General features: G+C 35.2%; 1 protein-coding gene across 1 annotated transcript in view; it reads right to left on the bottom strand.

The window, feature by feature from the left end:
- The window catches only part of CTDP1 (CTD phosphatase subunit 1), an 85,730-nt gene that overhangs the window by 30,794 nt on the left and 41,170 nt on the right, over nucleotides 1-13,766 (bottom strand). The window contains exon 11 of the mRNA XM_084282804.1: nucleotides 9,068-9,233. Coding sequence (XP_084138930.1) covers nucleotides 9,068-9,233 — 166 coding nt within the window. The remainder of the gene's footprint in view (nucleotides 1-9,067; nucleotides 9,234-13,766) is intronic.

The following is a 13,766-nucleotide window of genomic DNA, read 5'->3' on the forward strand; positions in this document are numbered from 1 at the left end:
AATATCACTCATTAAATCATGTCCCTAAGCACCACGTCCAACTGGTACTTAAACACCTGCAGGGACAGTGACTGAACCACCTCCCTAGGCAACCTGTTCCAATGCCTAACTAAGGAGTGCCTTCTGAGAATAAATTTATCCTAATTTCCAACCTGAACCTCTCTGGTGCAACTTCAGGCCATTCCCTCTTGCCCTATCGCTAGCTATCTGCAAGAAGAAGAGGCCACATGCTCTCTCAAACAACTTAGAATTTGATAAACTGGTGGACCAAACCATCTGCTCTTTTTGCAACTTACTGACATTATCAGCTGATTATGTTATGGATAGTAAAATTTGTGCCATTGGGTAATCTTTCAGACTTTCCCATATCTACAGATCTTAAACAAACCCCCCAAAACCTGCAGAGGAACAGAAGCCTTAGCTGCGTGCCCTTAAGAACCATACTTTACCAAGCTTCCTGACTTTACTTTAGACTAATCCACATCTTAGAGGAGTGAGCTGGTGAGGGAATCTACAGGTGAAGTCTTTGTAGAAAATTCCATTGCACCTTTTTTTAAATACAAAAAACGTATTATCTAAACATGCAGAGACTAGAAAATCTACAGAGATGTCTGCTGATGCTTCCAAACACCTGTTAATAGTTTTTTCTCAAAGCTACCCTTCCTACTTAAACTGTATTTTGCAGACATACAGTATGAAGCTTTGATGAGACAAACTTGCAAAACTTCAAAACAATCTAGTTATTACCTAAGGCATAGCTCTGCTGTAAGTCTTAATATTTTTCTTGTTCATAAACATTTACCAAGAGACATGCAAAACTAGTCTAGGGTTCATGACTTTTTTATTAACATAAATCAATCTAATTTGCTAATGAAAGAACACTTGCAAAAGGAGTTTAAATACAACCAAAACATGACACAAAGTTGGATATCATAACATACTACTAAAAATGACACATTGCAATTTGAGGGGACACAGCTTCTCAGCTCTGAGTGATCTTTTCTGACATATTTCACTACCAAGGGAGCCACTTGTAGTAAGATGCTAATGAAGTGCTGAAGGCAGTACAGTAACAGGACTTTAGTATTAATGGATCATACTTTTTCTGAGCTCCTATTCTGGTTTTATCTTATAAAAAAAGAACAAATCAATGTAAAAATTATTTATTCTATTTGTCTTGCTTCCAACCATTCCCTCAAAGCATTTCTTCTTTGGATATAAGCTTCATTGTACAACAATTTTTTGATCAACAAAAAATGTTCAAGTGCCTTCTGACAGCGTTTATTCTCCTGAAATTCCACCAAGAAACAAAACAAAGATGACAAAATCCATAGACAATGACTACATTTATTATGGTGCTTACGTCCACAAGCATTTTGTAGAGGACAACATATTGATTACCCAAATTAAAAACAAACAAACAATGGGATTCCTAGATAACAAAGACTAGAACGAAGTATAATCGATTGCCGAAAGTCACAACCATTCTAGTCCAATTGATATTATGTTCATCAACACGGGCAGTTTTGTAGAGGTGTGGGTAGGTTTCTACCATCAATCCATCTTGTTGTCTGTCCAATTGGTTTTAAAAACAGAACAAGACAGTCTTCTACAGTATTCTCTATGCACTCGTTATTTTGTTTTATATAGCAACATCTGCTGAACTTGTGGAAGAAGGTTTAAAAAAAGTGTGAAAAATTAAGCTGTTTTTGCAGCTTGTACTTCTAAACAGATTCTCAGCTGTTGTGAAAAATGCACCAGGACACTAACCTACGTATTCTCTTTCAATTCATCAGCAAAGGTATTAGTTAATACTGTAAATAAAGCTGTGAGTACACTTATTACCTAGCACATTATCCTTGAAAGCTTCTGAGAGAATCATTTGTGATTTACTCAGTTATTTTAAGATATCAAAGGGTGGGAGGTAACTTGAGTTGTACTAATTTACTCTAACATGAACTACAGATTATTTAGATTGCATTTAAGGCTCTAATGTGCTTCAGCACAGGAGACAAACACTTCCTGAAATGTTGCAACCAAAGAAACAGTCCATTATTAAACAGTATAATAACCAGAAAACATTGCTTTTGTAGAAGAATAGTCAAAACTGTGGACTTTACTCCAATAGGTATGAGAACCCAAATAATCCATGCCTTAAAAATATATTCAGGTATAAATGAAAAATTTCTGGTATATACAATATGTATATGAAAACAGTATATTTTTGCTTCTCATATGTTTTACTTGTTTCTTACAATGAATCCTTGTTACAAGAGGTTTTAAAATCTCTACTAAAACCAGTTCTAGATTTTATTATTCTAAGATATACTGAAAGCGTATCTTTCATTCAGAAGCTGGAGATGTTCATCACTACATACATATTTTGGCGAAAATAAGCATTATTACATTTCAGAGATTACACACCCCATATTCTTGTTCAGCATCATAAAGAGCTATTCAAAAGTCATGGTCTAAGAAGAGAAGTTCAAAATACTAAGATAAGAAAACAAGACAGGCAAAAATCAGCTTTCCTGTATCTGCAAGTGCAGATTTTCTGTATCACAGCTCAAATGAACCTAAATTATCACTTTGTAAATCCCCTAGGACATGGTAGGGCTTATGAGCTCCAAAACTTCATGCTCCATAAACACAGATATGCTGCGTTCAGTGTAAGTTTTTTTCCCCACATACTATGAACCAACCAGTACACCCTCCCTGATCCAAGCTATCTATAAGCATAACCAGCTTGGATGTGTCAGGACTTCATTTTACCTGAGGTTAGCATTACCATTACCAGATATCAGCTGGCTTCATGAAGCATTGTCAGTGAACCTGGTTGTCAGTGAACCTCCCTCTTCGGCATACCTTATTAGATTGGTCTCATTATCGTAATAGCCAACAGACATTTATTACAGCATTCAAGCTAATAAAGCCATTGAAATAATGAATATTGAGGAAAACTATTTCTAAATTAGCTTTAATGGAAGCTTAAAGAAGATAGTGAAGCTAAGCTGTTTTTCAAATGGTTCCTGCTGACCTGTATAATCAAAGCATGGGGTTTTTAAACAAAGCAGTAAAGTGATATGGGCACTGCATCTGCAAAAAGTGCCTTGCATAGCTAGACCACTCATTCCATGCTTAGTTCTGGATATTTATAAAAAAACACCAAACACAAAAAAAATAACCCCACCAAACACAGACACAAAAAAAGATAAGTCCAGGCACTAAGCAGTGGTTGGTTTCAAAAGTGGTGGGCTCAATATGAAGGTGATGCATGCTACACGAGTTTTGAGATGATTGATGTGTCGTGGTATGCCAGCTATATCCAGTTCTCAATACCTCTGATGAAAGAAGTTTGATGTCAGAGCACTAAAATATCTGAGATAGGCAGCTGCCTGTGCTCATCTCAAAGAAACCAATATTAAACTTGCTATGCGGAGTGACAGAGAACATGGTCTACAGTTGACTATAATCCCTGTTATGAAAAGGTGCAAGCTCATATATGAAAAACAGAACAATACCAATTACATTCTCTCAAAACCTAAAATTAATACCACTATGGTAGACCAAAAACTTAGAGCAACATTGTTATTCTGGTAATTATTGATTTTGTCACTGCCTCACATCATGGAATCTTTTGCATCAGTAGGGAGCTATAGTTCTGCATTTTTTTTTATAGTCTGTTAAAGCTGTACACAGAGTGCAAACATTCCTGATAATGTTGACAAAGTAGCTAGAACACTTGCAACTGCAAGACTAGCACACAGAGAGAGAACTGAATGGCTATATTCACTTATATCCATTATAAGCCAATAAGTGAATATAATTGCTGTCTGATGCCAGCAGCTGATATAAGACTCTACAAAAGCAAAGGAAAGTTATTTTACCTCAAATATGCACATTTCTAAAAATATTCCACAATACCTAGCATATATTATGCTATACTGCCTAATATTTGTTCTTGTGTTGAAATACCAATATCAGAGCATCTTTATAAAGTAATAGGCATGAAAAAAATAGTTCATACTTGGACCAACAGAAGAGTTTAAATCTTATTCAGAGGAAAAACAACTAAAATTTTAGTGTAGAAACATACTCAGATATGTGATGAGGCTCAGTTAGACCCTATACACAGAATTCTCAGAATTATGTTAGTGATCAGCTTCTAAATTGTTTATATTGCTCAGACCACTCGTTTCTAACTAAATCCAAGTAGCGCTGACAGCCTAACTGTGCTTGATTTAGAATATGGAGTTAGATGCATATGTTTCAGTGAAGTTATTGAGCTACATTTAGAGAAGTTTAGCCCCATTTTCAGTGAACAAGCAGACAGTTGAAAAACATTTATGGCTTCTCTTTAAGGCAAAACACAGAAGGCTGCAGATACATGAAGTCCTATTCAGCACTGCCCAGAAAAATCAAACACAATGTATGGAAATGCTTTCTTCTCTACAGAATATTCAAGCTTCACTTTGACACTCTGTAAATATATTCTGTAAGTAGATGTTAATAGATCCAGTTTCTATTTCAGATAGCGTAACATTAGAATAAAATATTTGCTACACAGCAGGCAAACTTTAAGGGACAATAGAAGTTGTTTAAATCTAAAAAACGTTAAGAGTTTAAATTTGACCTCATTTGCATAAGAATTTCTACTCTATGCTTAGCAGAAGTGCTAGAATGATAGCGATATATAAAAAGCAGCTACTTTTCTCAGTACTTTAAGTAAACCCTCTGAAATGCTAAGACTCCTTACAAAAACGATTTTGAGAACAGCTTTGAAGAATGGCAAAGGATCTGAACAATATTTTGATTGCATCAGAAAAGTATGAAAAACATACAAGATGGCAGGAATATCTTTTATTTTAAGTAAATCCATTCAATCATTGACTGATTGTCAATAGAATAAACAGGGAGATCCAGACAAAACTCAGGCAAAGTCTTATTACTATACATACAGTTTATCAGATTCCTCAAAGGGGTCAGCTTTGAAGTAAGCACAGCTGCCTCTTCAGTTAATGTTTGTTTAGTACAGCCCATTAATAACTGTTGTTGTAGCATAACCATTTGTACTTATCTCCTGATTAAATTACCTGTTAAGATATCTGAGCATAAGACAAGTGAATCAACCTCAATCATACATTATTTATATTTTCTCTTAACAATGGCCTGACCTGCCAAGAATTTGAGTAATCATATTATACAGAATCTTGTGCAAAATGAGTAGCACCTAATTATCAGCTTTTTCATGAGTGCCATCTAACACTTTCTTACATATAGGTAGATCCAGTTTTTAGCTACAAAGTTAATATATTAATAGTATGCTGTCTGAATGTGCCAAAAGGTTTCAATATATTTTTTTCATTTTTTAATGAATTTTTATTTGCACAGGGGAATAAGACTAAGATGTCCAAGTACACCAGAGACTGGGAAAGCGAGCTTAAATTATGTTTTCTAAGCAACCTTTGGAAACAAAAGCAGTCCAAAATCAATTGTCTACTTGAGTTAATATGAAAGTAGATAATAATCCTTCTTACTTCAGTAATCAGTTATCTCCATGTAAAACATTACAAAAAAAAAACCAAAAAAACAGAACTATTTACAAACACTTAAAGCTGCTACATTTAGAACAAGTTCAGACCACGACGTCCTTCTAATAAACATAAAAAGTATCAGGCAGCCAGCTCTATGCAATTAGTGGGCAAACCAAGACTCTGCAGACAAATATCAGACTGAAAAAAAGACAAGTAAGTGTTTCGCTTGCTGATAATTTAATTCCACTAGCTTTAGCTACACTACATTTTTAGAGTTCTTTCAACTGCTTGAATAAAAGTCAATCTCAATGTTTCTGATCAGGATGACATACCTACAACTTGACCACTAGTGATACAGATTTAAAATAAATATTACATCTTTTGAAAATGAAAATAAAGAAAAAAATGCAGAGCTACTTTTTAGAATTGTTTTTGTTTTCAACGTAAATTAAGTTCTTTAAAGGAAGATACAAAATAGCAGAAATAACTGATATCCAGTTTCCTTTGAATGTTTGACTTCCCTTCTTTCTTCTCTCCCTTCCACTGTAGCAAACTGTAGACAATACTCAAAGGAAAATAAGCAAGTTGGAAAGAGTGATACATGGACATGTTTCAGGATTTACCCTATTTGAATCAAGGAAATGGAGGTGAGATTGTGGCTGCAAAAATTTGCTCAAGATATGCTTGACAAAGAGATGTCTGAGGTAGCCTAACAAACAAACCATGAGGTGGGATGTGAAAGGAAGAGGAGATGTGGGATAGATGCTGATTTAGAAACAAGAAAACGCAGTGGCCCTCAGTCTTCCCTAAAACGTTGAGAAAACAGAATGCTGACATTATTTTTCATGATCATTTCATCTAGTAAGGTGATGAGGCTTAGGGGCACAGTAGACTTGTGTCTTTTGCTGCAATAACTTGACCTTTTCTCATCAACGCATATAAATATCTGAAGGGAGGGTGTCAAGAGGATGGAATCAGACTCTTCAGTTGTGCCCAGTGACAGGATGAGAAGCAACGGGCACAAACTGCATATGAGACAGCATACAGCACTTCTTTACTGAGAGGGTGACAGAGCACTGAACATGTTCTTTACAAGACCAAGTAACTTTACTTGTTGCATCTGCCAGCCACTTCACAGAACAAGTGCTCTACGAGCATAAATAGCACCAGCACAGTGATTCCTAGCATGACAGCATCATCATTTCTCTATAGAAAACTAACCTCAGAGTGAAGAAACCCAGCAAGACTAAAGTTTGTCACTTGCTTTAAGCCACTTGAAAATAAATGCTTCACACTGAAAATGAAAAACTGATTAGATTGGAGAATTAAGTCTCTCCAGCTTCCACACTACCTTGTATAAGCTTTTTTTTTTTTTTTTTTAACATTTAACAGACTACATTACCACACATATTCCTCCTTTTTCATAAGCATATTCCCACATGACACCATTACATCCTATTTTATTACTTAAATTACATTTCTTCTTCATGAACGCATCCTTCAGCGGGATGAAGGTAACAGTCACAAAACTAGTCTGGAAAAATTAGTCTCCCCTGGCTGGCTCTCTAGTCAGCTCTCGGGAGAAGCAAAACTACTACTTCAAGCTCAACCTCCACGTTATACATCCTCAATGCACTTTTCTCCATCTCAGTGTTAACGTTTGCTCCCTGATCAAACCATGCTGGGGAGGCAAAATACCAGAAACACCCCGCCACCCACCAAACAAACCCAAAACATACAGCCCCAACAACAACAACAAAGTTTCTTCTGATTCAGCTGCCTGGGGATCAGAGAAATACAAAGACATTGTCGGTGGGAACAGAGACCATTGGAAAGAAAACCTTTTGGCAGCAACTATAACCTCAAATCACATTCTTGGAACCCATGCTAAGTCAACTATGAAAACAATGCCCTAGAAAGCAAGCTTAATTTGTTCTGTAGTTCATCTAGTTTAGTTTTCCAAATATGCAAGCTAAATAAAATGAGAACTTGAGATAAATCATAGTTTAAAATGTTTATATTTGTAGGATAGGTTGAAAAACTTTAATTCCTTTGGTCTGTAGCAAAATAAAGAGTAATGAGTTACAAAACAAACAGTAGCAGAAGCTCTGGGTTTTAGCAAGATTCGTGAATGGTATCTTAAAATTTTTTTTTTGCAGCAATTATGAAAAACATGCACACTTTCTTTTGGCTAAGTGCATACACTGCAACAGCAATTCATTAATGTTTTCCAAAAGCCACACCATTACAAAACATTAGTAGACACAAAAACTACCCATAATAACAGGGTGCTTTAGGTGCCACTGAAAACACCGAAAGAAGGAACAGTTGGGTTCAGGAACTGGCACCATGATAAGAAGAAATATTTTTTTCTTGTGAAAGTCTTAGATAAAACAGGCAACAAATAAACAAGAGAAATCAAAAGTTGTCAACTCCAAGAGTTACTAGGTAGAGTTAACAGCTTTAACAGCACTGATGTGAAATTCATGGTAGATTATTGCAGTAGTTAAAAGTTATTGGACCTTCCCCTAAAATATCAGCTTGAAGTTCCTCCAGGATCTCTCCAACAACAGCATGTCTCAAAATTACAGTATGTTATATACATAAATGCTTTCCTTGACAAAGTGTGCAGTTTTCTCCTCATTTTTTTATTATATTTTCTGAAGATAACTCTGAAGGCCTGTTATTGCCGGAACCTCATAAGCAACTTACTGCCAGAAACCAGCAAGTTATCCACTCCTGTCTCCAGCCCTAGTTAACGATCTAGGCTCACAGATGAATTAAAGTTCCAGGGTCACTAGATTTTATAGTAGAGTCACGTACATTGTAATGAATTCATGAAAACATGGCATGCAATGATAGGATTTTTTTCCCTTCTATGTATCATTTGGTATTACACAGGAAGGCAGTTCATTTGAAGGAAGTGCACACAAAAATAACTAAAAAAAAAAAAAGCTGGTAGAGGGCCAAAATAATTTTCAAACAGTGCGGTAGTGTTTAAAAAAAAATAAAATTATTTCTGTAACAGAAAGCTCCCGTCATCTGTAGAACTATGACAACTGTAATTTAACAGCATTGCAATTACAGATTAATGGATAATGAGACCCCATTCTCTTCTCTGGCTCTTTGATACTCCCTACAGCCCGTGCCCTTTATATCCTGACCTCTCTTCTCCCATCCTGCCACTGACTTGGTCCAAATTATTTGAAGATTTATTTTGAAGTGACACCTCACAAAACTTAACACACAGCAACTCTGCTGTTTCTTGATAAAAAGCCATACTAAAATGAAGTTCTGCTTTCAAGGCCTACTTACACATATGAGTACTCCAGTTCCTGAAGTTACGTTTGCTTTGTAGAACATAGTTTTGTTTTAAACCAAACTGTACTTCTTAGTCAGCTACAGCTTTTGTTTCACATTACTATAGTGGCATATAAGGTCTGTTCACATATATGCATAATTCAACAGAAGCTAAACTTATGCATAACTAACAATTATTACATTAGAAACTTGTCACAATTAATTAAGCTCACCTCTTTATCCATACTCTCTAAATCCTCTTTACATAGGGTGTACAGGGGCATCGTCTCAGACATACTTGGCTGGCGTTTCCGCTTAGATGGACCAGGCTGCTCTTCATTTCCACTTGCTGGTAGGTCATCTTCTTCGAAAATCTGCTGCTGGTGTGGTTGAACAACTCTGAAAAATTTCAGGGGTCCCACATAAGAAAGATTTACTTGATTTATAGCTTTCCTAGAAATAAAATCCTACACACATTTTATGACTACTGACTATTGGTGACTTTACTTAACAGGCTTCAGGGTTCTTCAACAGAAGAAGTCTTCCAATGACACTGCTTTTATTTTCACTCTTATAGCTTAAGGTTTTATTCTGCTATTGACAAGGTACTCTCCTGTCTTTCTCATTGTTCTTTTAAGCATCAAACCATTCACGAAGCTAAGAGCTTCATTAGCTGAGGAGGTGTTTCCCATAAAATACTTCAAAGTTTGTCTATCTGACACATTTATTATCTATAAAACAATCCCTATATTCTAATAAGGTTTTCCTGATCTATGTTATGCTTGTACTCTTCAGTCTTAAAGTATATCTTTCTAATTCTCAACCTCTCAAACACGAGGTTTGCAAGTAGAAAGCTCTAATATGCAGCCTCGATCTTCATACGTTTCCTAGATGTCTAGATGAGATACAAAACAGACCATATTTCTTTTTGGCTAGTGTATTTAGACATGGTAGCATTTTCTTTTAATTTGAGTTTTATCATCTCATTAGTTACTGTCTTAAACCATACATTTAAGTATTAAAAAACCTCAAAATATTCATAAGAATAGATAAAATACTCATAACTTCATGTGAATTGCTATATAATTGTAATAAAAAATCTTGACAATATCTATAACAACAGAAGACTTCCACCTTTCTTAGGTAATAATGGTGGGGGCAAAAGTTACCTAACTAATAAAGACTTGCAGAAGCTAAAACTGCTATGCAGTACATTTAACTAAGAATATTGGTATTATCATCACACTAGTATTTTCAAACACATTACAGCACCTCAGCACCATCCAGGATCCTATTCAAAGATCTCAAGGTCATAAAAAGCTTATGGGTCATTAATTCTTTATGTTAGCTACAAGACCTTGTGCGTGGAAAATGATTAGCACAAGCAAGTATAAGAGTAGGTGCGTATCTGAAATCAGGAACTGTTTCAAGTTGTAGCAGCCAGGTGAGACACCATTATCAAGGTGTTTCTGACAGTGGTGGCAATTCAGAAAGGAGAAGAATTGTCTGCTGGCAAGTCTCAGTGGAGTGTGACTGCTTCTTATTGAGCTTGCATTGCCAAGCAGCAGCTTTAGAGCACAAGTACAAGCCCCATCCAAAAAACACCACAACCATGTACTAAAGGTTCATTAAGACTGTAAATCCAGTCGCTTGTAATTTTCTACAGCATCATTTCTTCTGTCATGAACTTAACAGCTTCTTGATGAGGCTAAGTATCCTAAGTATCAAGATTTCTTTCAGATCAGTATTTCAGTCCCAGAATGCATGAAATCTGAAAGCCAGCTGAAGCTGTTAATAGAGTTCATTTTGAGGACTCTTATTTCCTAAATATGAGTCTGATTCCTGTCAGATCCCATGGACAGATACTTGAGATGTGAATTAATTTTTAAAGTTACGGGTAGAGGTAAGAAACTCAAGTCATTTGCTGTATTGCCAAGAATTGCACTGCATGTTACAGAAGGTTCACATCAGCTCAACACTACTTAGCAGCACAGCAGAAATCAGATGCCTTATATTCTGTCAATTTTATATACTAGAATTTTTTAGGAAGCAAGAAAAAAAAAAAAAAGACTTGGATGTTGTGGAAATGAACTATCCAAACCTGTTTTATTCTTAAGGCATTTTAATCACAGCTTAATAGTTCCCCCCCCCCAAAAAAAAAAAAATATTTGTTTTACAAGACTACACGCTTTTCCCTTGGTATTAAACTCCTCTTGGGCAATACTTTTCATTAGAGCAGAAGAAATACAATACCCCACTGTATTTTCCAAAAGGGTCTTTGATAATATGATTTCCATGTCTTTTTAACAGGTACCCTAGCCAAGAGAAGAAAGGTGGTGATGCTATTTACATTCTTAGTAAAACAGCAAATGACAAAACAAAAAGGTATAAGCATCTTACAGAACTGTATAGAAAAGCTTGACTATGCCAACTATTATACACCTTAATTATATGTAGCAGGCAGGCAGCCAAGCAGATTTTCTTATACTAGAAGAAAAATCTAGTCTATTTTTAAGAAACATATACTGATGACAGAAAGAGCTTCTCTTTTTGCAGTTTCTGCATCATTGTATTTTTATGTATATACTTCGAGTACTTTAGAGAACATTACCTTCACCTCAAATGTTGGCAAGGCAGGAATTATTTTCCATCATTATTAAATGAAAACTATTTTGGACAGTTTAATAAAGGAGCTACTGCATTCCAGAGAGCTGACATAGCTATGAAGCTCTTTATTCTGAAGTAATAATAATGCCAAAATATTACAAGTCTCAGGTTAGTCTTGGAAGACTTCACCATTGGTTAAAAATATTAAATCAAGAATACAGGGTGAGGTCATGCTTGATCAGATCATTTTACACGCAAATATTAACTGTAAGTAACTAGTAACAGCTTCAAGGCTTCTGACAGATTTTTTCCAGTATTTTCCAACAGCTACAAGGTAAGAAACACTAGGTAAGAAAGCACTCCAAAAAGCAATATAAAACAGACTTCTCTGAGGTTTGTGACAAACTTTTTTTTATTATTAAAGACATTTTTCAGGCTTTACATTTTCATTTGTTATACAGACTAAAATTTAAGGACATAAAATGCAGGAATTTACATTTATTTCTTATGAGATGAGATTCAAGAGTACTTTTTCAGAAGTGACACAATATTCAACCCAGTATAGGTTGGTTGATACTTATTAAGTCTTACAGGCACAATTACAAAAATATGTTAGCCCTCTGCATGCTGGCTGGGTTCAACATTTGTGGAAGTAACAAACATTTTAATACTTCCTTTGACAGTGCACCAGGGCCAAAAGCTACAATATTATCATAAGTGTTTTTGAAAAGTTCCATTCATCATTTGAATTTTGTACTTTTTGTATTTTTGCTGTAAAAACTGATAAGAAAATATGTAATACTGAGTATGCAAATTAGACAAGAAATTTCAGAATTGAAGTTTATATGAATCCCCCCAAAATTACTTCAGCCATCAGTATCTACTTGAGCCACCATTTCAAACCAAACATTTGGTGAATCTTTGCATTTTTTGATATCAGAATGATGATTTTAACTTCTCACATATAAGTTACACTTATTTTTTCTAAGTCTTGCCTTACCTGTGAATGTATTATTAGTGTTCACTAGAATAACTTTGACAAGAATAAAGAAAAGATATTACAAGATGTCAATTGCATTTCTTCTCTAGGACAACACTAAATTATTTATCTCACAAGCTGTTACAACTTCAGTATTTCCTATGTTTTTTGTAGAACACTTTCCATTATGGAAGTGCAAGTTGTTGAGATACATAAGCACCATCAAAGCTCTTTGCCTATTTTTTTTAAAGAGCTATCCTTACTGTTCTCACACAGGAAGAAAAGCATTGCTAGCTTTCAGGAACAATCAACAAGAGTTCCGATCCTTTCCAGTACAGCCACAAATTCTTTTCTATCCTTCTATTTAGATTGCAACAACTACGACAAAAAGCAGGTGTTCTCGAGTCTCACAGAACCAAGCACAAGGTCAAGATCTATACCTATCACTGATGACACTGACTAAAAGAACCACATGAAGTTCACTGTAAATTGCTTGTAGATACTTAAACCAATCATGTCCTACTTCAGATTAGTTTCTTTTCAGAATTAAACTTAAAACAAGAATATTAAAATCCAAATAGAAAAAGCGAGAATTGAAAGATTTATGAAATTGCTTTCAGATAACTCATAGCACTTTTCAGTAAGTAGCCTTGTAACAGGTTATCTTTTAAGCATAAGGAGGTCTATTCTTGAAGAATAGGGAATATGATTAAGTATCACTGCTATACTGTACACGGCTACTAACTCCTCGGTGGTTTTGTTGCACATCAGAGCAGCCTTGTTACCCATTGTCCAGAATTCAGAATCTGATAAGATCTTTAGAAATTAACAAAAAACATCATTGCAGGCTTTAACTACTCCCTCACAACAGTAGCAGCTGCAAGTGAAAACAATTTTATCTGTGCTTAAATTCAATAGCTTAATTACAAATACTCACATATTTCTGTCGGATGTGAACATACTAACACATTAAGTCTGTAAGGACACAAAACACATTGCCCTTTACCAAGAAATTGCTGCACTACAGTAGTATTTTCTGAAGTCAAGTATTAAATTGCATCTGAAGCTTTCTTTTTTTTTTTTTTTAAATTAGCATTGATGTATTCAAAAAGAAAGGTGATGATACCGTACTTCTGCTTCAGCTTTCACTCAGTTAAAACACAGTATAGCTGTTCATACAGCCTTCTGTTACTTACAGCCTTGGTGTTTGGCCTGTATTGTACATTCTATATATTAAAAGTACTTAAAGTAGCATTTGGTGATTCTCTCCTCTCAGCTTTTATCAAGGTATTTCTTATAGTCATAATCGAAGATAGATGAACTGCGCTGAGCAACACAGACATGCC

The sequence above is a fragment of the Netta rufina genome (genome assembly GCF_964035555.1).
Source record: "Netta rufina genome assembly, chromosome: 2".
Lineage (NCBI taxonomy): Eukaryota > Metazoa > Chordata > Aves > Anseriformes > Anatidae > Netta > Netta rufina.